The 26,107-nt window shown below is 40.1% G+C and overlaps 1 protein-coding gene and 1 pseudogene across 1 annotated transcript in view; both read right to left on the bottom strand.

Moving 5' to 3' along the window:
- Positions 1-759: 759 nt before the first annotated feature.
- LOC147312414 (leukotriene B4 receptor 1-like) lies at positions 760-1,916 on the bottom strand (annotated as a pseudogene).
- A 134-nt stretch (positions 1,917-2,050) lies between these two features.
- LOC147312415 (clathrin coat assembly protein AP180-like) overlaps positions 2,051-26,107 on the bottom strand; it is a 30,650-nt gene continuing 6,593 nt past the window's right edge. The window contains exons 3-25 of the mRNA XM_086263736.1: positions 21,505-21,647; positions 20,959-21,034; positions 19,274-19,376; positions 19,033-19,126; positions 18,809-18,920; positions 18,581-18,687; positions 18,427-18,468; positions 17,839-17,912; positions 17,084-17,096; positions 16,858-16,991; positions 16,205-16,278; positions 15,984-15,998; positions 15,210-15,380; positions 12,797-12,895; positions 10,115-10,369; positions 9,825-9,899; positions 9,394-9,480; positions 8,672-8,746; positions 6,315-6,401; positions 5,259-5,320; positions 4,299-4,382; positions 4,082-4,193; positions 2,051-3,421 (exon numbers count right to left, since the gene is read on the bottom strand). Coding sequence (XP_086119862.1) covers positions 4,107-4,193; positions 4,299-4,382; positions 5,259-5,320; positions 6,315-6,401; positions 8,672-8,746; positions 9,394-9,480; positions 9,825-9,899; positions 10,115-10,369; positions 12,797-12,895; positions 15,210-15,380; positions 15,984-15,998; positions 16,205-16,278; positions 16,858-16,991; positions 17,084-17,096; positions 17,839-17,912; positions 18,427-18,468; positions 18,581-18,687; positions 18,809-18,920; positions 19,033-19,126; positions 19,274-19,376; positions 20,959-21,034; positions 21,505-21,647 — 2,069 coding nt within the window. The 3' untranslated portion in view covers positions 2,051-3,421; positions 4,082-4,106. The remainder of the gene's footprint in view (positions 3,422-4,081; positions 4,194-4,298; positions 4,383-5,258; positions 5,321-6,314; positions 6,402-8,671; positions 8,747-9,393; positions 9,481-9,824; positions 9,900-10,114; positions 10,370-12,796; positions 12,896-15,209; positions 15,381-15,983; positions 15,999-16,204; positions 16,279-16,857; positions 16,992-17,083; positions 17,097-17,838; positions 17,913-18,426; positions 18,469-18,580; positions 18,688-18,808; positions 18,921-19,032; positions 19,127-19,273; positions 19,377-20,958; positions 21,035-21,504; positions 21,648-26,107) is intronic.

The following is a 26,107-nucleotide window of genomic DNA, read 5'->3' on the forward strand; positions in this document are numbered from 1 at the left end:
CGCTCCTACTCTCTCCCACAATCGATATGTGATCCATTGTTGATCTGCACACAGTTGTTGTCACTAACGGCGCACTGTCGTGAGACATTCTCGCAAATAAATCAAGGTTTTAGTAACGCAGTAACGCAGTGTTCCTACGGGAAAGTAACGGTAATCTAATTACCGTTTTTGCAATAGTAATCCCTTACTTTACTCGTTACTCGAAAAAAGTAATCAGATTACAGTAACGCGTTACAAGTAACGCGTTACTGCCCATCTCTGCTCATGACAGGACACACTTAAAAAGGCCAATTAACATGAATTTGACGTTCACAGTTTAACTGCAAAAGCAGCAGATAACCCCATACTAAAGTTGTTATATGCCAGATTGGGATGTAGATGAGTACCTGCATACAGCCTGCCCTTGCATTTTCCCCCCCGCTTTGAGCTCAAATGATGGAACAAGTCGGGAAGATAAGCAGGTTTCCAAGGAATCAATGAGACATCCACAGGAAGAACCCCGGCACACTCTGCAGGAGTTCACCACAATATCTTATCTCAGAATCCTGCTTTATTAAAAAAGTGTTAGCTTCATTTTAGATGTTAAAAAGTATTTGCAGCTCCCAGGTTGCTGACCCCTGCCTTAGTCCAATTTGGGGGAATTCAGATCTTTTCCATTACACATTTAGCATTTTTTGGCAAAGAGTGAAAAAACGATTAACCCTCTCAGGCTCAAATTAAACTTTTTGTTGCTAATGCACAACCAAGTCCTGCAGTGGTACTTCTGAGTAAAAAAAACTAAAAATATGTATGTGGGGTAATCAGGTTGTTAGTTTTCAACTATTGCAAATTGGCAACGCCTGCCTTGAGAGGGTTAAAAGTAAAGGCATACAGGAGTGGATTCACGGCACTGTTTACAAATGGTACAGAGGCAAAAGTGCCCCAGTTGTCCTCACAAAACCTCAGCAGGGGCTTGTTATTTAGGGAAACAGCTGCTATCTCCACAGTATTCATGGCATAATATGGCACACGTAGAACAAAAACAGTCACAACAATGCTGATAATCAGTCTCGTGGTCTGTGGATTGTTGAAAAAGGCTGCCCGATTCACTTTTCTGTAGAGACTGATGTATGAAAAAGCTATGACAAAAATGCCACAAATCCTACCAGGAATCCTGTGAACACCACCGCAATCCTCCGGCCCTCAGAGGAGTAGTGAGCTTTGCAGCATATCCAGTGCTGATCGTCGTCCAGGTTTTGAACCACTAAAGCAGGGATGGACAGGATCATTGAAACCAGCCACAGTGGAACCAGCAGCCGCCATGCTTCAACTTCATGTAACCTCCTCTCAAAGTGCACCACCTGAAGGTAACGCTGGATGCTCATTGCAGCCACCGTGAAACAGCTGCCTCTAGCGCTGCAGTAAATAAGGTGTTTTACCCGACACAGTATGTACCAGCATATAGAGGAAGTGGCTCACATCCAGAAATCCTACTGGACAAAGATCAAATGAAAGACAGCAAAGAGGCTCTAATCATGGCAGCACAGGAACAAGCTCTAAGTACAAGATCCATAGAGGCTGGGGTCTACCACACCAGGCAGTACCCCAGATGGGTGAGAAGGGATTTTTTTTTTTTTTTGGAATGTATACATATGCAAAACATGCAATGTTCACAAGTGCTCAATATGTCCCCCTGCGACAGATAGCTAACAATCATATTAGATTCATTATATGAATCTAATAATATGATAGCACAACTTACATTTGCTTTTGCAAGCATGACTAGAGTCACTACAACCTCTGTTGTTGTTGTTGTTGTGCAATTTCACATTTAGATTTTCAAGGCCACTGCTACCTACCAGCAACCATGTGAAACTCATGAATCCCCTCTTTCTAACAATATGTGCTTCAATTGTTAATTGTGAATATCCACCTTTTTTTTTTTTTTTTAGTTTCCTTTTTTCATTATTTTGGGTAGTGTTCATGTCACAAACACTTTTTTTGTTGTTAAATATAAATAGTGCTGATAGAAACCAAAGCAGGCATAAGTGATGAACTGAGGTCACTGAGATCAACAGATGTGTCTTTTATTGCATCTCATTTGGAGTCACATGCAGGTGGGGTTGAGGGAGGGGGGGTGATGCCATCCATGTAACAAAAAACAAAAGAAAGGAATCCTTAATTTTTGATATTCATCCACATTCTTCTTGTTTTTAGGTGCCATTTTTATTTTTCCTTCAACACTTTGTTAATGCCACAATGGATTAAGATACAGTCACTTTTTGAAATAATACACAGAACATCCAGCGTATACTCGAGTGCTTTACAGTGAGCCCGTTAGCAGCACATGAACAAATGTACCAACTGCTGCTCTATCACAAATCACCCAAAAACAACTGAGGCCAATCACAAACACTTCCTCGTGTCTTTGTTTCCACCTTAACTTGGACTCATCGTATGTAGAGATAAAACAAGGAATGCAGCTCTTTCAGAGTGCCTCCCAGATTCACCTGTTTCACGTCATGATGCAGTACCACTCCACACCAGCAAAGGGCGACACAGCACACACTCTGAGCAACATTTCCACTCAATATTTGTTACAGCTTCAGAGGTATGTACAAAGTGGGAAACTTTTTAGTCTACTTGCATTTTTATCCAACCATATAATTTAATGTAACTAAAAATATATGATACACTTTTTCACTTAAAATAAAGAAAATATGTATAATCTGTCATTTAAAATAGTCTAAAATGCATATGTCAATTTTTGCATGTTTCATACAATCCCTAAAAAAAGATAATGTGAAAATGAAACGAAACACTGTTTAATGTCTTTAGTGATAAGCCCAGATTTGCAGTGCAAGTGGTGTTTAAGTACATTTTGATAAGGAGCTTTTGTCCAAAAAAACTTGAAGTAGACAGGTAGGATGGATGGCCATCAGATATATATGGGTACAACCAAGTCTTTAATGACAATAAACAGTATTAGTCTGAACAACAGGGATAGAGGAGTGGGAGTTGGCCAGTGAAGTTACACCGAACACAGTCCACATTGAACAACACAGTCCTCGTCTGGGAGATGCGCAAAGAAACCAACATATATCCACCATTCCAAGTCAGCTGATACGCCAAAATCCAGAATGAATCTAAATACACATTTACTGATTTTTTTTGTTAATTTTTCTGTAGTATATTAAGTAAATGTTAACACTGAATAACACACACACCCACACACACATAAACGGAATTCTCTTTTTCTGTATCTAGGGTTCACATTCACAGTTGTGCTACAACATTAGATAAAGAGGGCAGGTTGCTTTCAGGGGTTGTGGGGGGGCAAAGATCGAAGAGTTGATGGCTGGCTGAAGAGGCTGAGAAAAAGGGGGGGGGGGGGGGGGGTGCAGACATCCACTTCCACAGAGCTCCAGACACGATGACAAACCTACACAGAGAAAGAACATGGTCTTGTTTTAGCTTTCTGTCAGAGGAATGTGTTAGCAGACACAACATATTGCATTATTATTATTAAACAGCATGAAACTGGCATGTGATATCTGATTTAACTGTCACAAGATGTTTTCCCTAACCCTAATGTCACACATTTGGTTTCTTTACCTTATCGGTACTGTTGTGGATCCCAATCCAAAGCAGCTTTTAGCACATTTTGTTTTGTGAATGCTGATCACTTAAAATTTGTGAAGTCTACTTTCAGAAAAAATCTTGATATTTGCCAGTGACTTCTGTCTGTTTACAGAAAAAAAAAAACCTCAGAAAAACCACCCTTAATTTTATCTTCAGGTCTGGGAACCACTTTTCCAGCATCAAATTGAACTTGCATGTGGTTATTGTTTAAGGCTCAAATTCTTCTCCTTATGCTTTGCTATTTCATGACATATGAGATATTTTAGTTTAGCAATTGCACAACAGGTTTACAACAAGCAACATGCATGTCTACATCTTAAGCAGAATAACTGATGGTAGTAGTGCTGTAGATTACTGTTATGCTGAAACTCCAGCCTGTTCTACAGAGAAAAACTATACGAATGTTATCCGTAATGAGAGGAATCTGCAGTTTCAGCATACTATCAGTAAAGATGTGTACCTTGGGGGTTTCTGGATCAGTCAGTCTACATGAAGTCCTTAATATTGAGGTCATCCAGAGCGTTCCTGGGTGGTGGAGGCTTCCTGGGGCTCTGGGCGATTCCAGGAGACATCTGTAAAACACCTTATTTTAGCACTCATATTCCTTCTTTTGTCATTGTAACCTGTGCAAATAATAATATTTTCCATTGTAAAAAAAAAAAAATCAAGTGTGTTACCGGTGCTCCTGGGGTCACCCCAGCGGCTGGGAAGCCTGGTCTCGCCATTGGCATCATGGGAGCTCCAGCAACTGGTGCTCCGGCCTGATGGAATGGAAAAGAGTCAATAAAACTAGATGTCTGTTATTTTATGGGTGTGTGAGGGCCACCCAAAGGGGGTGATTGTCCATTAGTTATCCAGTAATGTCCTGCCTGGGCATTACTAGACTGGACTGGAGGTCTTACCATGGTGAAGCTAGGGTGAATCCCCATAAAAGGACTGACACCCATGGGTATGGTCTAAAGGTATGGACGAGAGGGGATGGAGAGGAGGAGGTGGGATGTTACTATACTACATTTCAGATGAAAATATGGCAAAATGAACACAGAAAACAAAAATTTAAGGTAAAAAAAAAAGGACAGACACACCGAATGCTGGACAAAACAAACTGGCACACAAGAAACGAGGACACGCCACAACAGAAAGCCCAACTTCATCTTCAGTTTTTGTTGTCTATTTGCATATGAACAGGGGTTCAGAGAGCAGTGAAGCTTGTTTCATGTAGCCTTCAGATGGAAGCGTCAAACCAACTGCAATGTCCAGGTTTGCCTCAACTCAATCAGGTTTCAAAGAAAACTCAAAAATTAATAGCTGTTTCCAAGCAACAGCTTCTTAATGCAGTACTATCACTTCCCCCTTCATCACTCTCCAGTAAATATTCCAGAAACACACATTAGGCTGAATTAAATTTATGCCCTGCTTCCTAGCTTTATGGTACACCTGGAACCTGGAGAGCTGGGCCATATTGAAAAGAAAGAGGACAAATCTCCAAAACATAAGCATTTGTTATAAGTTTTTTTTTTCCTGTTTCTTTTCCATATGGTGATGAAGGCGACACTTGTGACTGCTGCTACAGGTTTGCCCTATCTGTCGCTGGCATGCGGCTCCACTCCATGCTTTAAGACACAGACAACATTTACCATCGGAGCACCCCAACTTGGGGGAGCTACCTGAGGGGCCGCTGGAGTTCCCATTGTGAGATCTTGGAAGGAAAGAAAGAGAGAAAAAAGGTACTGCAAAAAAATCTGTCGCATCATTTGTAACTTGTAATTTACTGCAGTGATTTCTAAGTTACAAGACAGAAAGTCAGTTAAAGTAGATGTTTGCCATTTTAGTAGATGAGTTTCTTTGCTTTCTTTTAACAGAGGTGGAAAGATTAATAAGTTGGCTTATCTTTAACACAAGCACTCTTAAAGTTCACAAGAATGATTTACTTTCATAAATAATTTTAAGTGTAAAGAAACATATTTGTGGTTTATAGGGGAGTTAGAGCTACTGCTGCTATTTTTACTTGACTTTTTTTTAAATTGTGAACTAAGTGTCAGATGGAGTCACACACTCAAAAAATGACTCTTTGCCCTCATAAACTTTAAGCAACTCACTCTGTGAGTTTGGTGCTATCAGAGGTTTCTTCCTTTTAAAAGGGAGTTTTTCCTTCCCACTGTCACCAAGCACTTGCTCATAGGTGGTCATCTGATGATTGGTGCTTTCTCTGTAATTTTATAGAGTCTTTACCATACAAAATAAAGCAACTTAAGGTGATTGTTGATGTGATTTGGTCCTATAGAAATATAACTGATTTGAACTGAATATTGAATAAATGTAATGATTGTACGCCACTCAAATAAAATTCATTTCACCAAATTCCCAAATGTTTTACATTGTAACAAAATTATAAGTATTCAAATTACTTAGTTAGCATTTTGGGCATGTATACCATAAATAGGTTTGGCTCTGTTAAATATAAAAGAAAATGTGACTGCCAGCACATCTAACGTTCCCAAGACTGCTTTTCTCTTTTGTTTAATATGTAAAGAAGTAACTCTCAAGCCTTTCACAATTTATTTAGAATGAATAAATAAAGCAAACCTTGCAATTTAAGAATCTCTGCTGGAGAACAAACAAGCATATTTCTCAAAATGTTAATTTACTGCATTACATAGTCCAGAAATCTAGAAATCTAAAACTCTACTTACTACTTGCCATGTTAGCCATAGAGGTGTCAACATCCCCAGCCTGGGGAGTCACTGTGGGCTTCATTACATCCCCTAGGCCATCAAATACTACAGCAGGGAGGAGGTGCAACAGGGAAGGGAGAAGATGGACAGGGGAGGGAGATATTAGTATCCTTCACTACAAGCAATTCTCACACTCTACTACAACTCAAGAGCAGGCCTTCTTATTACTTGGGATATTACCATGACAACCAACAGATGTCTCCATGACAACAGCGAAAAGAGAGCATTGAAATGTAACCTACTGAGGAAGAGTTGGTTCATTTAAAATACGACATATGGTTTCTTTTTGGAAAATACTAAATCTTAGTGAATTTCAATCATGTGAAATAGAATATAACATAAAACCATCGAATATATGACTCAGGAGACATCTGTTATGATCAATTGCAGTAAGATAAAGAACTTTAAAAGTACATATATATGTGGGACAGATATAAACCTGAGCTTGCTTCTGCATAGCATCAAACATGATGTCAAGAATGCGACCGTTAATGTAGTTTTCCCATGAGTTTGTGACTGCTGCAGAAACTGGCATGAGGGCAGAAGCACTGAAGCTAGAATGAAGCTGGGTTAAATGCTAAAGAAGCACTGAATAATAACTGCTACTTCACACAGTCCTCATAACCGTCAAGCATCTGGTGTTTCAGGAGAAAGTGCAGCTGAGCTTGCCTTGCACCACCGCAATGCAGTGCACTGTGGGAAATTAGCGTGTTAAAGAGCAAGGGGACTCACCCAATCAAATGGCAGGAAGCAAGAAATGAGCCAGCCCAAGAGCCAGATGGAGAAAGAGAGCGAGGGAGAGAGAAAGAGAGGAGAGTAAAAAAAAAAAGCACAGATGCCAAAGAGAGAGGGGGGAAAATGCAATGAGGTTTCAATAGAGTGTTTTTTTTCTAAGGAGGTTATTGTATGGTTGATAGAAAGGAAGGAAAAGAGAAAGAGTTAAGCCTTAAAGCAGAAGTATTGCAGACCATTAGTTATATAATATGAGACCAGCAGCACAAAAGGAGAGGACCAGGAACCACATAAGCAGGGATCAAGTATTGAAAGGTGAGAAAGATTGGAGGATTTTCCGAAGAATATAAGTCGTCATAAGCAAAATGTGATGCTGTTATCATGAAACTGAAGCAAAAACCAAGCCAGCAGAAACATGCACCATTTTGTGTGGCACAAACAATGTTGATGTATGTTGCTGTTAAAAGTTAATAAATACAATCCAAAGAGAAGCTGCTGACAGCAAACCATTTCATTAACCATTACCAAAGTTAATAGAAACAGTAAGTGATACATCCACTGACACGAAACAGCTAGTCTGGCAAGCAAACCGATTTTAAGATTATCAAAGAAAGTGTTAGTAAAATATTGTAAAGTGATATTATGGTATTAGCAAGACAACAACAAGGAATCATGAGTGTTATTACAAGATGAACAGCTGTAGCCATGGATGAATGATCAGGTTAGGGCCTCTGAGCTAAGCAGAAACCCCAACCTATTCTTTTTTGGACAGGGCATCCAGGGCCCAAAAGACAGGAGAAGCAAGGTCGATAGATCTATTAACACATAAAAGTTCCACAATATGTTTAAGTCATGTTAACTCATCAACCAAAGCCTTACTGTATTCAAACAATATATTATTACTAATATTATGAATCAAATCCTTTTGTGCTGTCTGTCATTTGCAGAACATGCATGTGAACCTGTTGATGTCAAGTATGCAACTGTTTTTGTTTTTGGCAAGTGTCAGAAAAAAAACAGAGTAGCTCCTCTGTTTAGCAAGCCAAAGCAAAAAAAAAGTGGTCCTTAAAAGAGGAAGGAGAGTAGAGGGGAGGACTTTGGACTTAAGGAACTTGAGCAGCACTGACTTTGCTGAGAGCATGGTCTGAAAGGTGAAGTTCTGATGAGTGAGTAGTTTGTTACCGCATATATATTAATAATATAGACTCATATTTGGAGCGCATGAGTCCATCATTGAAATAATTGTTGAGTGGGGAATTCTATAAATGAGCGTGCTTGTTCGGTACCATGACGCCATCCAGTCAGTCTGTGAGGACCTCTGGTTAATGTTCTCTCTTTTATTCCACGCTTACAGACTTTACAAAACAATACCATCAGTCTATTTCCACTTTAAACTCGACAAAAACAAACCTTAATACAGAGGCTTTAGCTCAGGAGCCTCCAGACCTGTGCTCATAATATCTGTTATGAAATCCATCCATGACCACAATACATGCAGTGAGAGGGAACTATTTCATACAAACATGATGATATAACCTTCACTGATCACATTCAGGTTGGCACTTCCACATCTGAGGATTTACCTGACATCAGTTCAGCACCGGGGGCAACAGGAGCAGGGGCAGCAGCAGCAGCTGGGGCATCTCCTCCTGTAGGCTCTGGCAGGTCAACCAAAAAACATAAACACAGTCCACCATTCATTCCATGACAGGGTCGCAGTGGGTCGAGCCATTTCCATCGCAGCATTAAGGCAAAGAAGGGGAACAATCAGCCTTCAGCTTCACACTATTAATGTCAGACAAAATGCTTAGAGTTAGAAAAGAGGGCTTGAAAGCATGAGCGCAGGATTTTCGATTTCAGAAAATGAAAACATCACACACACATACTGCTTATAAAAATGGCCTTTTCACATGTAACACTCAGATATACACAGCAAGGAATTTTAGTTGTTAGATTTGGGCTCATAATCCTATTTTTCTAGAGGATAAATGAGAGCAAGTATAATTGTGCTGAAGTAGTGTAGCCACTTTTAGTTTAACAGAAAGAAAATCTTGAGCCAGAGTCATTATTAGCAGTTGATAAATACTTTGACTCATCTCAGCTATCTGTGTGCGAATCTCCAATAATGTATCCACCCACATGAATAACAAAAACAAAATATACAGCAGCAACAATCGCAATAGCTATGATCATAAAGGAGAAAACCTGATGGTTTCAAAATCACTTGTTTCATTTTATGTCCTTCGCTTCCTCAGCGTGAACAAGAGAGGCAGAGTGAGGGGAGGCGGTCATGTGAGTTACCCACCACCAAACAGATTCATGATGGCTCCTGTGTCAATTTTGGATGGGGGTGCTGAGGAGAGGATGGGGGCAGAGGAGCTGAACACATCCGCTGGAGGAGGCAAGGTGGAGATTATGTTTTTAGACCCCAAACACGCACAAATACACACTAAACACACACACACACAGAAACTATTCATTATAATGCACAGTGCGCTTTTATCAAGTTCAGTTTCAGTGCACGCAGTACATGCCGGAATAAGAAAAGAGGTAAGTGTCATTCACTAAATGCTTCAGACAGCTCAGTGGCTTTCAGCTGACCCATAACAGAGCAATCTCATTTCCTTCTTTTCTTCCCTGATCAAACCCAAGGACAAAGCTGAAAAACACAAACAGCAAGACAGGATATGAGAGTAAGAGCACGCGCAAGATGGCAGATTGAGTGCAAAAGGGTACCTGCTGAAAACAAGTCAGCACTGGGAGCGAGGTCTGTTTTGGAGAAGCTCGTGTCTGGCATGGAGTCAAAGATATCTACAAATACATGCGCACCCAAGACAGGAATATTAAAAAGCTCAAACTCTTTCAACTGGAGAGGCAAAGCTGCAAACATGTGCACATTTTCCCTCATAAAAATAATGACAAAAAAAATGGCAAACAGCCTCAAATCAGAGTCAAGAAGACACCAGCCTGCCTCAGTATGATGCGATAGTTACTAATGCCGGATCACACAAATCTCCAATGTTTACCACTGAAAAGGTCAATCCCAGGGCTGGTGGTGCTGGCGGCAATAGGAGCTGAAATGGTTGCAGTGGTGGTGATGGTGTTGGATGAGGAGGTGAAGAGCGGTGAAGGGGAATGGGAAGGGGAGGGCTGGGGCACACCCGAGCTAAAACAGGCATCCAGGGAACTAGCCGGGTTATTGCTCTCCACTGACATCATGCCGAAAAGGTCTAGACCTGAAGACGCTGCGTTGGTGCTACCATCTGAGGGAGCAAAGGGGTCTTTTGGGAAGAAATGGGGGGTGTTGGGGGTAGGAAAGAAATGTAAAACATTGAGAGAAGGGGAATGTTAGACATTGACTTTGATACAAAAGAGAGCAGACATATGGCACTGAGCAAAGGTTTAGGTCAATTCTAGACATTAGATATCTGGTCCCCCGCAGAGGCCTGATCCCAATATCAATGCGTCAGTCTGTCTTTACACAAAAAGACAGTGAAAAGTGAGAGACAGGCTGACACAGAAAAACTGCAGCAAGTGCTTCAAGATGCTTTGAAAAATGTTCCTTTGAGAACTGGTGCTGCATCAAAGAAAAAGTGCAAGCACAACAATTACTGATTTGAGGGTGAACTTATGAAGCTACTCACTGCATTATTTTTCAACATTTTTGCACAATACTGTATGTTTTATGTAACGGTTACAGGAGTACCGCAATAACCACAAGAAGGAGGTCAGAGAAATGGAAAACATCAGATGGGAATGATAGGAGGTGAAAATGTGCAGAGCTCCAACATACTCCTGCTGTCAGTCGTAACAGTTACAGCTATAAATAGCATCTGTGATGGGAGAGAAAATGACAAACAACTGGAGCGGATATTAAATCCTTTCACAGTCCATAACGTTAGGAACTTCAAATAAAACCAGGCAGTCTTCTCCATAACAGAAAGTCTAAAGTTTTCTTGTGATGACAAAAGACAAGCATGAATATTCTTGCTCTTGAACGCCACTAACAAGATTTCCCTTCCATACCCAAGCAGTAATGATGAATGAATCCATACTACCTGCACAAAGACGTGAGTTTAAACCCTCATTAACCTTTACACATTCACAACCACAGGCATCTACATCTTTCTCTGTAAAGTTATAACATTTTCTTCTTTCACAGTCATAATAAAAGAAATACAAAAACAACATAACAAGCAATATATTCCATTAAAGTCCTGTATTTTAACAACTCTTTGTTGTGCCCATGTTATCTCCATGTTCTGAGTTCAAACTACGGAAATGCACAGAAGTCAAAAGAATACCTTCCTAACTAGGAAAATAAAGTATGTAAGTAAAATATAGTAATTATTGATGAGAAACTCTGACTCACACAATTGCATTCTTCTACCGTGACACTATCGAGAGTGTGCTGGTGCACGCCATCCCTGTGTGGTACGCTGGTTGCACAACAGCTGACAAGAAGAGACTACAGAGGGTCATCAGAACTGCAGAGAAGGTGATCGGCTGTCCACTCCCCTCCCTGGACTTAATTGGCAGCTCAAGATGTCTCTCCAGAGCCAGGGCAATTATAAAGGACCACCTCCATCCTAGCCACCACCTCTTCAACATCCTGCCCTCTGGAAAAAGGCTCAGATCCATCAGGTGCAAAACCAACAGACTAAAGAACGCCTCTGTCAGTGCGCCCCAGGGTGGCTGTGGCTACAATGTAGCTTGCCATCACCAGTGTGTGAATGTGTGCGTGAATGGGTGGATGACAGGTTGTGTAAAGCGCTTTGGGGTCCTTAGGGACTAGAAAAGCGCTATACAAATACAGGCCATTTACCATTTACCATTCTTCCCGTGGGCTGTCAGAACTCTTAATGCAAACTAAGAGTGTGTAAAGACTTCCCCAAGACATCCACCCTGACACTGCTGTTGATCATCTATGTGCAATATCTCAGTCTTTCCATGTTCTGTGCAATATTTTTGGCTCATGTGCAATTATTTTGGTCCCAGTCTGTTTCAATGTTTCCTACACATACACCATGTATATAGTTCCACTCACATATGTATACATGTACACTGTTTTTATTTTATTTTATTCTATTTATTTAATTATTTATTTCTTTTCCGCCTTCGTTGTATATTGGTTTCTCTTCTTCTTACTTTATCACCTTTGTGGTTCAGCTACCCAATTTCGCTGTGCAAGAAACTGCACAATGACAAGAAAAAGCTCTAAGTCTCTAAGTCTAAGTCTCTAAATAAATATGCGCATTTTGAAAAGTTACAGGAGAAAATATAAAGCCACGATAGCGTGACTCAACGTACACAAACAAAAGCTAGCATTATTTTAATAGTTACACCTGTACCTTTTCTACTGTGAGTAGGTTTTTTATTACTCTGTGTAATTAAAAAAAACAAAAAAACAACAACTTTGAAACAATTGGTTTTTATTTTAGATAGCTGTAGCTGTTGAAGCCAGCAAATCTCTAAAGCTAATTAAGCTAATATTAGCATCACAAATTAGCTCACAGCTTCTTTCCTGTTGAGGTTTTGAGTTTTTAGCTAACTTGCTTTGCTGTGTTGTTTGTATGTTTTCATGCAGAAAACATGTAAAGAAAGAATTGCTTAACTGCATGTTTTTTGTTGTTGTTGCTTTCTCATGTATGCCACTGGCTGACACACATACACACTCTCTCTCACACAGACAGATGTTGGTCACCCACCAGTTCCAGCGTTGGCAGCTGGGGTGGATGTAGCAGCAGCCCCACCTTCAGCTGCTCCTGCGGAGGCCTCAGCGGCAGGAGCAGGACTTGCGAAGGCTTCTGCAAAACCCCAGGAGAGGACAGAAACGCGGAGAGAGACAGATGAAGAAATAAGGATAAAAAAGAGAGAGTCAAAAAGCCAGAGGAAAACAAGACTATTAAGAAAAAAGAACATAAGATTAAAGCGTTTAAGTTGCAGAAGCATTTTTAAGCTGTTTTCAGCTTTTAGAAACAGCAGCGTACAGAACTGTTATGTGACATCAATGACTGACAGGTGAATGAGCAAATGGGAATACAGACAGGAGGCATTACAGCAAGGATTAATCTAGTGCACAAAGAGCCGAATAAGCCAGGACTCTACAAGTGTTACAGCTGCCATCTGTAGCTGTAGACATGTGACAGGGTTTGATAGAATTGCTTTTCAGAGATCAAAGAAAAGCATTACGGCCTATCAAACAGGACGCATGAGTGCAGCAGTGTATATACAAGCCAAAAGTGAACATGTGGTGAGTATGTGGAGAATATCTGTAGAAATATTAAGTCTAAATCTGATTGTACATTTTGTATGGATTAAAATAATGTGATTGCTTTCCCAAAAAAGCACATCACATAAAACTGCGTACCACCGATAAACGATTAAAACACAACTCATCACTAAACTGCTTGTTAGTCATTCTTATTATCATATTAGCTAGTTCATTCATTTAAATTCTATATTGAGATATTTTTCACATCAGAATTTCACTTTTAGTAATTTAAATAATGACACTTTTCATGACACTAAAGCATTGTTACTGCCCACATAGTTACACACTTTACCCAAGTAAATTTCTTCCAAGAAGGAGCAACCCTGAATGGTGACAAGATTTCATGTACCTCTCCAAATCTGATCAATTCCGCTCATAACATTTTGAAACAAAAGTTGTAATTGCAGTACTGTACTTAGCTGCGGTGTGCTGTGGAAATAACAGCTCATGGATAATTCGGACCACCCTGTGCACCACTTAGTGCACAGTACTTTTAGTAATAGACTGATTTTTTGTTTGTTGCTACATGATCAGACACAGGAAATCTTTTATACCACACGTTAGCCACTATACCACTCTCTGTAATACAGTAGATTATTATTATGTCACGGAGCACAGGAAAAGCAAGCCAACGGTCCAGAACTACAATCCTGGCTGTGCACAAATTCAGCCAAGCAATGAACTGATCAAGAACAACTGGCATGCAACATCTCTCAAAGCTATGCTAGAATGATAGTTTATTGAACAGGGTTTGATGCATCAACTGCAAATTAACAATGCCCTATTTTGCCCCCAAATCTTTATCTAGCAAACCTTTCAACTATGATGAGAAAAACCCCACTCAGCACAGCCACGCATGCCTGGGAGTGGAACCTAACCAGTCAGCCGGCTTTTTTGTCTTTGGCCTGTGGTGGTAACGCTGTCTGGATTTACAGTTTCTTGTAAATCTTGTAGAGTTTCTATCAGAAGAAACTTTGCAATCTTCACCTTGTAGTTAGACCCTTCATGTTCACCCAATATGTGTTCCTGTCACTAATGTGCACACTCTGTGAGCCCAAAGCAAGAGGCACACCTATTGAGTCTCCTCACTAAGAAACACTTTTAATAACCCTGCTGAAGTATAGACAGTGATAAGTTACAGATTAATCTTGTGAAATAAGTCAGCATTGCTGCAGGGTAGCTGATAGTTCCCCCAACTCTACCCTCACATGACAATGAATAGCGTCACAAGAAAACGAACATAGTAACCTCCAAAATGGCAAACCCTAGTTCACAAACCATCTTTTCTACACAACCTGCATGGAAGCATTTCTTTCTTTTCACCTTCTTTTAACGCTGAGTAATATCAATGCCGGCCAAAATTACGATCAGCATCTTGTTAATAAATTGATGTTTTTAGGGCATCAACGTCAAAAAGATGCTAACAGAGGCAGGGACTACTACACTGTCATGAACTGTGGCATTAGGAAATGAAAAGTGAAAATTCATGTGATAAGTTTTTCTAAACATTGAGTAGCATTGTAAGCTATTAAGTGTATATATTTTGACATGGTTAATCCATAATCAAATGTATTTAGTCTGTTTAAATATAACTAAATAATGCGGGGCTATAATTTTAAGGCAGTTGATAGGGATGTGCATCAATCCAGTACGCAGTGAAAGTTTTTGATGATACAACTTTGCTTGCAGTGGACAGACAACAACTGCCATAATTCAGCAAAGTTCTGTCTACATACTGTACGTGTTTGAGCATGCAGTCGTCTGTGTTATCATATCGTGTGATGGGTTTTACAGTTGAGCTTCCCAGAGTGATTCCTTCGTAGAGAATTTTCTGGAAGCCCACTGACCTCCCAACAGATCCACATTGGCGGCGCCAGGGGAGGTGGCAGCTGCTGTGCTAGTGGGAGGAGCTAGAGAGACTCCAGGTTCTGCTGCTGCAGGAGTGGGCGATGCCGCTGCAAGGGAGGGGGTGGGCTCAGCTGCGAGGGTGGGTTCAGATAGCAAGGAATCGCCCATTTCTTCCAGTACCATCAGGGGTGTTTGAAATCCCCATAGAAAGGAGGCAAAATAAACCACAAAAGAGGAACCAAAATAGCCAGTGGAGTCACCGTTGTGAGAGTGAAGAAAAAAAAAAGCCAAAAGAAAGGTCAATCCAAATAAAGCCCAATAAAGATCATTTAGAAGTGGCCAAAAAAAAGAAGAAGAAAAACCCGTATTTTTAAACAAATTAAAAGTCGCCAAATGATCCAGCATTGTCCAGTCATAACCAAGAAATAGATATTAAAAAGCAATCAACCAAAATAGCCCCCATTATAAACCAAAAACAGACAATGGAGTATGTGGAGGGAGGGGAGGGAGAAGGCAGAGAGAAACAAAGAGAGTACTCAGACTAAGAGAACAGCTTGAGGAGACAAACAGGGAAGTAACCATGTGACACTGCTGCAATGTTGTCTATTTTTATATTTTCTAAATAGAGAAACAATATATTGCCTCCAGGTTGCTTCAATTTCATATTACAGCAAGAAAACCAGGAAAATCAAGGCAACCTGGAGGAGGTTTTACGAATGGACTAGTCTGGACCAGATCCTACAGGTGAAGTAAAGAGGAGGAGTTGCACTCACCTGATCCAAGAAGATCTACGGAGGCAGAAAACAAAGAAACAGGGAGAAGATATGTCTTGTTCTGGGGATTTGATTTGATTCTCTAGTCAACTCCAATGAAAATAGACTGTTACGTGTTCACTAAAAGGACTAGATTACCTGTCGTTCTTTCTAACAATGACTGCGACGAAAACCATGTGCATGATACCAGCAGCTGTTCTAAAGGAAGGAGGGCCACTTACCTCCCCAAGATGTGGGGGCAGCTGATGGTGCTGAAGGGCCAGTAGAGGCCAGTGGATCCAGATCTAGCAATGAACTGGAAGATGATAAAGTTTTAACCACACTTTTCTGAGTGAAAATTTTCTGCTGCACATGATCAATAGTTTACTTGCACTTAATCAGCTGGGTGAGGTTAAAATAGCACTGTTGGAGTGACATTTTGTTACCTAGCACTAAAAAAAGTGGAGACAACATCGTGGGAAATGTCTTGCTTCTGAGATCATTTACCCATCATCCAAATTATACATGTGAACTAAATGAAATTATAAACTAAACTGGGCAAGCAGACACCAAAAAATCACAATTCGTGATTTCTGTCTGTCTGTTAAAATTCTGTCATTCCCAATCACTTCCACTTTGTTATAATACCACTAACAGCTGACTGTGGAATATTTCATAGAGAGGAAATTTCACACTGGACATGTTGCACGGGTGGCATCGTATCATGGTACCATGCTGGAATTGGATTGATCAATTCTGATGGGTGGTGATTACTTTTGGCAATACTGACAATACAGATACACTGTAAGTATATGGTATTTTATAGATGTTAACAAAATCCAATGTTTTTTGAAAGGTTGCATTGGCGGGGTATTTACTAGAAATAGGAACCTACTCTTCAGCCGGTTCAGGAGCAGCTGAAGCAGCAGCGCTGCCAGCACTGTCCCCAGGAGGAGGCTGCAATGTGGGAACAGCATTTGAAGATTTGGCTGGAGTTGACGTTGGAGACACATTGTTTGTAGGAGATCCCTGGAAAGTAGACAGACAAGCCCCCTTTCAGTGCTGATTCACAATATAAAAGGCTAAAGAAAAAAACAGACTACTTTAAATGTGCATCTTACCTTTGTTGGAGACCTGAAAGTGGAAGAACAAGAGGAGGTATAAGTGATGTGCTTAAAACAAACTGCTTGACAAAAGCTCAATTTTACAGATCATTTTAAACTCAATATCGGGGATTCAAACAAACATTTAAGATAGACTGCATCATATGTGATCATATGAAGAGTTAATTTCCAAAGTACCATAATATATAATCAAGTATGAAAACAAGAATAAAATCCAGCCCATAAGATTTGTTAAATCAGTCTGATTTTGCCAGCTTTTATTTCATTTTCAGTTTGACTTGGGAATGAAACCCTTCATATAGCGATTCACATTGCATATTAGCGTATGACAGTACACATGTGGTGACCTGCTGTTTACCAAAACATGTGTCTCCCAGAGGTCACGCATGTAATCACACCGACACACACATTTCCACATGTGAACTATTCGATTGATCCAGTTCATAATTCACATGTGAATAATGTGCCCATTTATTACCTGGGGGAGGGTGGGGCGAGAGGTGGGACAGTAAATACATCTAAATAATTAGTAAACTGCAAACGAAACATAACACATATGCTCACCCTTCACTGGTGTTTCCAAATCAACGTAAAGGAGAGTAAAAGAGAGGAGGGGTTAAAGGAAACTGTAGAAATACAAAACCTGTTTCTACCAATATTTCTATTGGCTACTCGTGAAAACAAAAGCGGGAGATAGAAAGAGTTATCCTAATGTTTTTACTATGACGTTGCAAAGAAATGTTACGTCTTACCCCTTCTTTCCACCTTTTATATCCTCCAGGCCATTCATGTGGGTTTCCAGAGATTCTAGGATACTGCTGGGAGCCTGAGCAGAACAAAGAAATTTCAAACTGTAATCACAACTCCACACAAATCTTAAATCATCTCCTCAGATACATTCCAGCCGAGGTTTAATCACCAGAAACAAGAGTGAGAGAAAATCCCACCGCATTAGTCACATGCATGTGTCTATGCACACACAAACACAAGAGTGATTTGTGTGTTTTGTGTGACTTGTTTGTCAAATTAAAGAAAGGTCAACGTGCCAACACTTCATCCTGTAAACAGGCACTCAGCCAAAATAACCCCTTTGTTTCTGTGGTTACCGGTTCCTCGAGAGGTTTAAAGGGGCAGTCCTCGTCATCCGAGTCTGCTAGATCCACCACTACCCCTGGGTGGAGACACTGGGTGGGGAGATGGTGGTGGGTGAGACATGGGCTTCTGTGTATGCATGTGTGTGTGAGAGGAGATGGATGGTATTCATATGCATTATATATTCTTGATCCCATCGCTTGCAAAGTGGGATTAAAAAACCCTGAGAGCTGTGATATGTAACTTACATAGTTGATGTCGGGAATGTCATTTTTGTCAACTCCAACTGTCTGTTAAAGAAAAGAAATATATATATATTTAAAAAACAATATTATCACACTGCACAGACTCAGTTTTTACAGTCACTATGTGAGTCAAAAGAAAAAGGACTGCTGAGGCTACCTCAGCCAGCTTCATGAATTCTCCAATCTTTGTCACCCTGGTCAGGAAACGCTTGTAGATCTCCAAGGCCTCCTTGCATTCACTCTTCTTCATTTTGAAGAATTTCTCTACACACAAAAACAAGAGGTTTGCTGACTGACAAACACCTTGTCCATCTTTTTTGATTATCATCGGTGAAATGAACAAAAAAAAAACCTGCAATCTATTCACTTTAAGTGGACTACTAACCTAATAGGTTGATGATCCCATCATTGTAGGATGCAAACAGTTTCACCAAGTCCTTGAAGAGAAGCAGAAATGCAGCATTGATGATCCCATTGTTCAGCTCCTTGGGATGAACCTGAGAGGAGACAGGACAGAGATAAGTAGGGCTGTCTGAGGTTCTGTTCATCCAAATAAATAAAGAAGAAGAAAAAGAGCGAAAAAGTGTGCAAATCAAAGCAAAGACGCACATCAAACTCCAGGAGTGTGTCAATCTGTGTCTGCAGAACAGGCATGCCTTTCAGCAGCTTCTCAGTAGTCATGGTTCTCATCACTCCATCAGCGCTGAGGTAACACAACAGAGAGAGTATTTTACACAAAAGAAGAGCCACAGGTTTTAACCACACACTAAGTAAAAGCATGTAAAAGAAAATGCTAATGGCCAAACAAGTGTTGCTATGAGCAACTGCATGCACACCGTGTTTACCGTACCCTTTCTTGACTCTGGTGAAGTCAAATGCCATCTGGCGGTAAGCGAAGGCTTTCTCATTCAGGTATCGTCCATACCGCCTGATGAATGTAGACATGTCATAGCCTACACAAAATGAAATCAAAATTAAATGATTGTTGAACAAAAAGCTAATAGGCTTCTTGCTGTCTGCTCGTATTTGTTTCTTGATTATTTCTATTATTTGTCATTTGTTTCTCAACAGCTAACTTCATGCATTGATCTCTTTTTGTCCTAGTGGGAAAATATTTTTTAGAACCTGCAGTAAACAGTGTATCCCTAAAGCAGTCAATATAACAGGAAGCACAATTTCCCCGTGTGTAGCTGGTCCATAATTTGCTGAACACACAATTTTGTAGCCTCTGTACATTACCACAGTGGTAATGTACCACATCAAACAAAAAATATTTTTATGTAGCCCCCATTTGCAGAGGCTAAAATGAATCTGCCAATTCAAGTGAGACCTGTCATCTTATTATTTCATGACAAATGAAGTCACAAGACACAATATTTGATATAATAAGGTTTCATAGCTTTTCACTGTAATTTTAAGAGCCCAAAGGGATGTCAGTGCAAGTGAGCGAGGTCGTCATTTGGCTAAAAATACACCTTTGTGAGGGCCAAATCAGTGATCTGGTACATTCTTAAAAGGAAAAAATGCATTGGCCAGTTAAGCAACTCTAAAAGGTCCGAAATACATCAGAAGACAACAAAATGCATGATGACAGCATTTTTTCCATAGTTAAGAAAAAGGACACTCTTAAGAAAGTAGACATATCATTATCAAGAGATGCATTCATGAATGGAAGATGGCTTATAACAAGGTGCAAATCACTGGTTTCACTCAAAAACAGAAAGGCCAGAATTAGATTTTCAGGACTGGATAATGACCCAAAATACAAAAGCAATGCAACAGTTTGTCGAGGAAAAAAATAAAATATTCTTCAAAGGATCACCTGATTTTTCAGTTATTGAATAAAACCGTACATGGAAAGACCCTGCAATAAAGGTGGCTGCAGTAAAGGCTTAGCAGCCACCTTGCAATGGAACAAATACAGCATTAGGTGATGTCCATGGGTTCTAAACTTCAGCAACCATAAACTGGGAAGGATTTCCATCCAAGTATTAAAAACAGTCCTTATATTTAAAATTATGTTAGTTTGTCCAATTCATTTTAAATCTCTGAAAATGGGGGAGCTGTGTATTTAAAGGGCTGTAATTCTTCAAGTCTGTACTTCACTTAGATTGTCTGGTTGTGTACAGAGATGAAACTACAAAAATTCTATCCTTGTCCAACAAATTATGGATCTCATTAGTTGACACCGATTAAGTCCAAGCGAAAGGTGGAGCAGGAAAGGAGGTGGTTTGAAAAGCGTGCAACAAATTAAACAACACCCTAGATTGAATGTATATATGGAAGGGTAGCGGCTGATCCATCAGCACTGAGATCGGCTGCTGGGATTGTAGCTGATATGTGATATTTGTTATTTTCCTGTTAGTTCCTATTTTTCCTAACTTTATGTAGGTTCTTCTCTAAAATCTGTAACCTAAGGAGCAAAGGATGAGAAAGTTCAGTAATGTGCGGTTATTATCAGATTATCCATTTACAAAGAACGATACACAACGACACAAAGGGAGGATATTACAGTTGATCAGACTGTCGTCTTACCATGAGATCCGGTTTTGTCAATAAAGTTGCTGAGGTTGAACAAGGATGTCCTGGATGCCAAGTACTGAATGAACCTCTGAGAAAGAGAAAGAAAACCCAGTGAACATTCCTGTAGAAGTCAAAGCTGAAAACTACAGCCAACAACACAGCATTGACATCTTTAGTAAGGGTTTTCTTTGTTGTGCTTTTCAAGCTTTTATTCCATTATTTAATAGCTTTTACAGGAGTAATGCACAGTGGACCCATTCCACTAACTTGTGGTCAAAGCCTCTATTTATTTGTGAAACATCAGGCTTCCTGCAAATGCCTTGAAAGACCAATTTCAGCTCTCTAAAGTGGTAACTTCACACCACACCAGACATTTATTATTTATTTCAAAGGGGTGGCTGTTTTTGTCAGCAATTAGAAAAAAAACTTTACTATATTAAAGTATACTATAATATATACTATTCAGCATTTCTATTGATCTTTTATCCTGATTAGAAGAGATTCAAGCTTAAACCAAACTGCTTCACATGTTAAATGGTCTATTTACTGTTCACTAACCTCATTGCCATAGACACACATGTGGTGTGTGGTGACGAGGGCCTTGAAGACGACCACCCAGCTGGCGTTGGTGGATCGCTCAAACAGTGTGTCAGCCATCTGAGGGATGTTCACGTTGGTGGTATTGGTGGCTGACACCAGGTCTGCAACACAGCAACAAAGAGTTCTACTCATCTGTCAAAGGTTCTCTCACAGAGTGCTTTAACCTTGTGGTAACTTTAAACAGCTTATTGCCGTCTTCTTCTTCTTCTTTTAACTACAGTGGATTGCCTGTCTCCATCTCACCCCATCACTTACATCCGCTTCTGTCATGCAAAGAATCTGCATGCTTTCCTTTACTACATCTAAGGGTCTTCTCTGTGGTATTCTTCTTTTCCTCCTGACTGACAGCTCCATATTCAACAGCATGCCTCCACCTCTCTAGGCTCTCTGCTTTGATGAAAACCAACCCCACCTTCAATCGATCTGTCACTTCTACCTTACACCTCACTACTGTCTCACTGTCCTCATACATGTCCTGCACCACCCTCACATGCTTCTCTGTCATGCCTGACTTCCTCATACAGTACCCCATCATGTGCTTTCTCTAGATCTACAAAAACACACTGCAACTCCTTATGATCTTCTCCATTCAAACCAAATATCACGTCTGTAGTGCTCTTTCTCTGGATGAAGCCATGCTGCTGCCCACTGGTCATCACCTCTCTTCTTGATCTAGCTTTAACAACTCTTTCCCATAGCCTCATGTTATGACTCATTAGTTTTATTACTCTGTAGTTACTACAGCTCTGCACATCACCGTGTTCTTGAAAATTGGTTCCTGTAGACTTCATCTCCTTTCCTCAGGCTTCATCTCACTCTCCAGGATTGTATTAAACATTCTGGTCAAACAGTCCACTGCCATTGCTCCTAGACATCTGCATACTTCTGCAGCAATGTCTCAAAGACCAAACACCTTTCTAATCTTTATTCTCTTCATAGCTGCCCCCCACTTCCTTTTTACTAATCCTCTGTACTTCCTGATTCACTAACTTTCCTACACCCTTCATTAAATAGCTTATTATATGCTATTAAAAGGGAAGTGAACTTATTCTTAGACACACGTCTGCAAGATTTTCTGCCCTGATTTAACTGCTCTGATTAAATTTTGATTAAGTGAGGAGGCAAAGTGCTCACTGCAGAGCTGCACCAGACAGTTATGAAAATATTGAGGCAGGAGAAATACCTGATGCACATACCAAATGTTGGTGCAAGAACCCAGCCACCCACCCACACACACACACACACACACACACACACACACACACACACACACACACACACACACACACAGACTCACATAAGGGGGGACACACGCTGACAATGCAGAGAGAGAAAGAGAGAGAATTATGCTTTGTCATCTCTCCCTGGCTGCCAGTTCAGATACTCAGACAGAGAAGTCTCCAGAAATAAAGAGTCCTGACTATTGCATCAGTAAAAAATATAACAGAAGGTACAACGTACTTTGACAGTAATGATACAGATAAGATGAACCTAGGCGTAACCCAAATACCGAATCTTTTGGTTTTTCTGTTTTGAGAAAAACCAAAAGATTCGGGTTTTGAAAAGGTTGGACTCATGTGATTTCTCAATCTATTTCAGACTCATGTTCTTCTTGTGAACACTCAAGATTTTCATTCTCTATATCTAACATACCACGGCTGATAGCAAAAGAAAACTGAGTTTTTGTATTGAAAATGTAAAAAAATAAATAAATAAAATCTAATAAGCAGAAATAAAGATAGAGACACTAAAGACACATGAATGGTCCATGGCTTGAAACTAATAAAGCTATAATCACTAATCATGCATTACACCTACAGAAGCTACGGCTCAATCATGGACACTTATGATGTGAAGCTCCCAGTGCACCCTTTTTGTGCTGATGTTAATGTCCGTGGGCGCTGGTGACTTTTTCACACTATGCACCTCAGCACTCAAGCACCCCAATGTGTGACTTTATGTGTTCTCGACTGACCGAGTTACTGTGCTTCCACTTTGCATTAATGCCACTTACAGTTGATTGTAAAATATCTAGGTGGGAAGAAATTTCACAAACTGACTTTCTGTAATGCTTAAGTGAGCTCTTTAGAATGACCCATTTTTTCAGAAATGTTTATAGACTGCATGGCTAAGTACTCAGTACTTGATTTTATCTACTTGAATGAAAGCCCTAAATTCAAAGATTAAGAGGTGTGGGCCAATACTTTTGTCCATATACTGTGCATCAGCATTGCTCACAAGCTTAAAATAATGGTATGATGACATGAACTGTGAACGGTTCTGCATCAGCCATGCCTATCTGCAATGAATAATGAACAGTTTGTTTATTCTTTTTTCCTTTGTTCATGCTTTGATTGAGTTTGGCATCAGTTTGTTTTCTTTCCAATAAAGAAAGGATATGGCATGCGGCTGAAAAGTAGGCACAAAAAGTTTAGTTGAAACAGAAGAAGTAACACTTTGAGAGGGCACTGACAGACATTTATGAAGTGTAAATAAAGAAATGTATCCATTGGTAGATTTTGTATATGTTGTGCTCACTGTGGCAGTAGAACAGATGAACATTTCGTTTTATATGTTCTTGCTCGCTTAAACATAGCATAGTGTAGCTGTACATTGTTTTGTGTCCTGCTGACATTGGCATCTGAACAACAAGGACACAACTGAGTGCATCCATACAGAAAGAAATGCAGCAAATATTGGCAGACATCTGTGATAATGGAGGGAGTGGAAGGCCATTCTATTCAATAGACCTTGAGCTTGTTTCAAATAGGTAGAGAGCAAACTATAAATTAAACCAGACCACAAGTCTGCAAGGTGATGAGAAAAGGGATGACAAGAAGGAAGAGAACAGTAGGGAGTCAGATGAGTGTGCAATAAAAGAAGCGATATACGAGTTTGAGCAATGAAGCTGCTCAGGGTCCAGACAACAGGCTGGTTGGGGGGTTGGGGGTTTTAATGCTTGGGGTGCTGTAAACAGATTATTACTAATCACTGATCCTGTTCTTTTCTGTTGTGGTTGGTTGCTACACCTCACACACCCTGTTCTACACACTGCTCATCACCTAACACGTCTTCATTATCAGCTTTTTGTCTGTGGCGTTGTAGGATGTTTCACTGATAATCTGATGGAACTGATGATCTTAGCACAAAACGAACCGGACAAAATGAAAATAAACAGCAGGTGGATGTGCTCCATGAATGTGTTTTAGCTGGTTCACAGTGATGATCACAGCTCTTCCTTTGATCTTTGTTGAACTAATTACACCCCAGTCCATCTGTACAGCTTCACCAGATGGTAACAGCGACACTTCAGCTGCTCCAAAGATGTCTGATGTTTTTAATGAAGGTTGGGGTGACATCAGTCCTTCCACTGTACATGTTTAGATATGATTTAGTCTCCATTTTCCCACTTTAGTGTCATTTAGTCTATGTTAAAGAAAATCTTCTCTCATTTTTTATCATTTCAACCAATCATCCCCTTCCTTATTTGAATATACTCTATGTTTTGTTAAAGATTGTCCTGAAGCTTTTTCAAACACACACAAACAGAGTCAGGATCCACAATGGCTGAGATTAGATTATATAACATTATCATGTCACTGGCACAGCTACAAGTTTAGATTTCTATTAGCAGCATGAGCACAGCACTAACCAAGAGCCATTTTCTCAGATGTCCAGCTCATAATAAATATCAATTTACATACATAATCTCATCCGTTTATGGATGTTAGCTATGTTGCCATATTAGCCATATCACGGGTTGTAATCCATGCTGCCGTGTTGTGGTACCATAACCCGAAACAAACACACACTGACATACAACTGGTGTGCCTATGTGTGCATAATGAGGATTGGCTGAGCTAAATAAAGACTCTTACGGTAATCCACGAGTTGAATGAACTGCGAGGCCTCACACTGTGTATTTCTCTGCACCACAGTGTCTCAGTGTGCGTTTTCTACCCTACATCTTAGTCTGAGGAATGAGTTTTACAGTTACACAACAAAATCGTGCACCAGCCCGAATATTCTAGATAATGGTAAGCAGAACACATCTGCTTACTGTGCTACATGTGTAGATTTATAATGCTATCAATAATACTTTAGGCGGTTGTTCATTGGAAATATATAGCACATAAATTTCAGACCTAGCATATACAGCTAGCTAAACATTACAATTTCTATGGTAAATAAAAGTTAAATAAGGAGCTTTTAATGTGACCAGTATCTCATATGGGACCTCACTGCACCACTTAGCAGAATGTTTTAATCAGCTAACATTTTGGGAAACATCTAACTTGCTAACAGAAGGTACCATGGATTCCCGACCTGACCGAGTCCTTTTTTCTCTTTTTTTGTTGTTATTGTATTTCTTGTTCTTGTTTTTTTTATTGAGGACTGTACTACTCCACAATGAAGCTCAGAATTTTATGGACAATCGTGTTTTTTATCACATTTTTTACGGCATCTGTGTCCGGAGAGCGCGTGGAGGTCCGACCGCCAATTGTTTACAGCAGGGATCAGCTGTTAGCCCTCGGGGCCTCCGCTGTTCTGCCTACCGCCA

The sequence above is a fragment of the Aulonocara sp. 'chitande type north' Nkhata Bay genome, linkage group LG15 (assembly GCF_057382095.1).
Source record: "Aulonocara sp. 'chitande type north' Nkhata Bay isolate Kocher_YH1m ecotype deep benthic linkage group LG15, A_spYH_male_GT1.1, whole genome shotgun sequence".
NCBI lineage: Eukaryota > Metazoa > Chordata > Actinopteri > Cichliformes > Cichlidae > Aulonocara > Aulonocara sp. 'chitande type north' Nkhata Bay.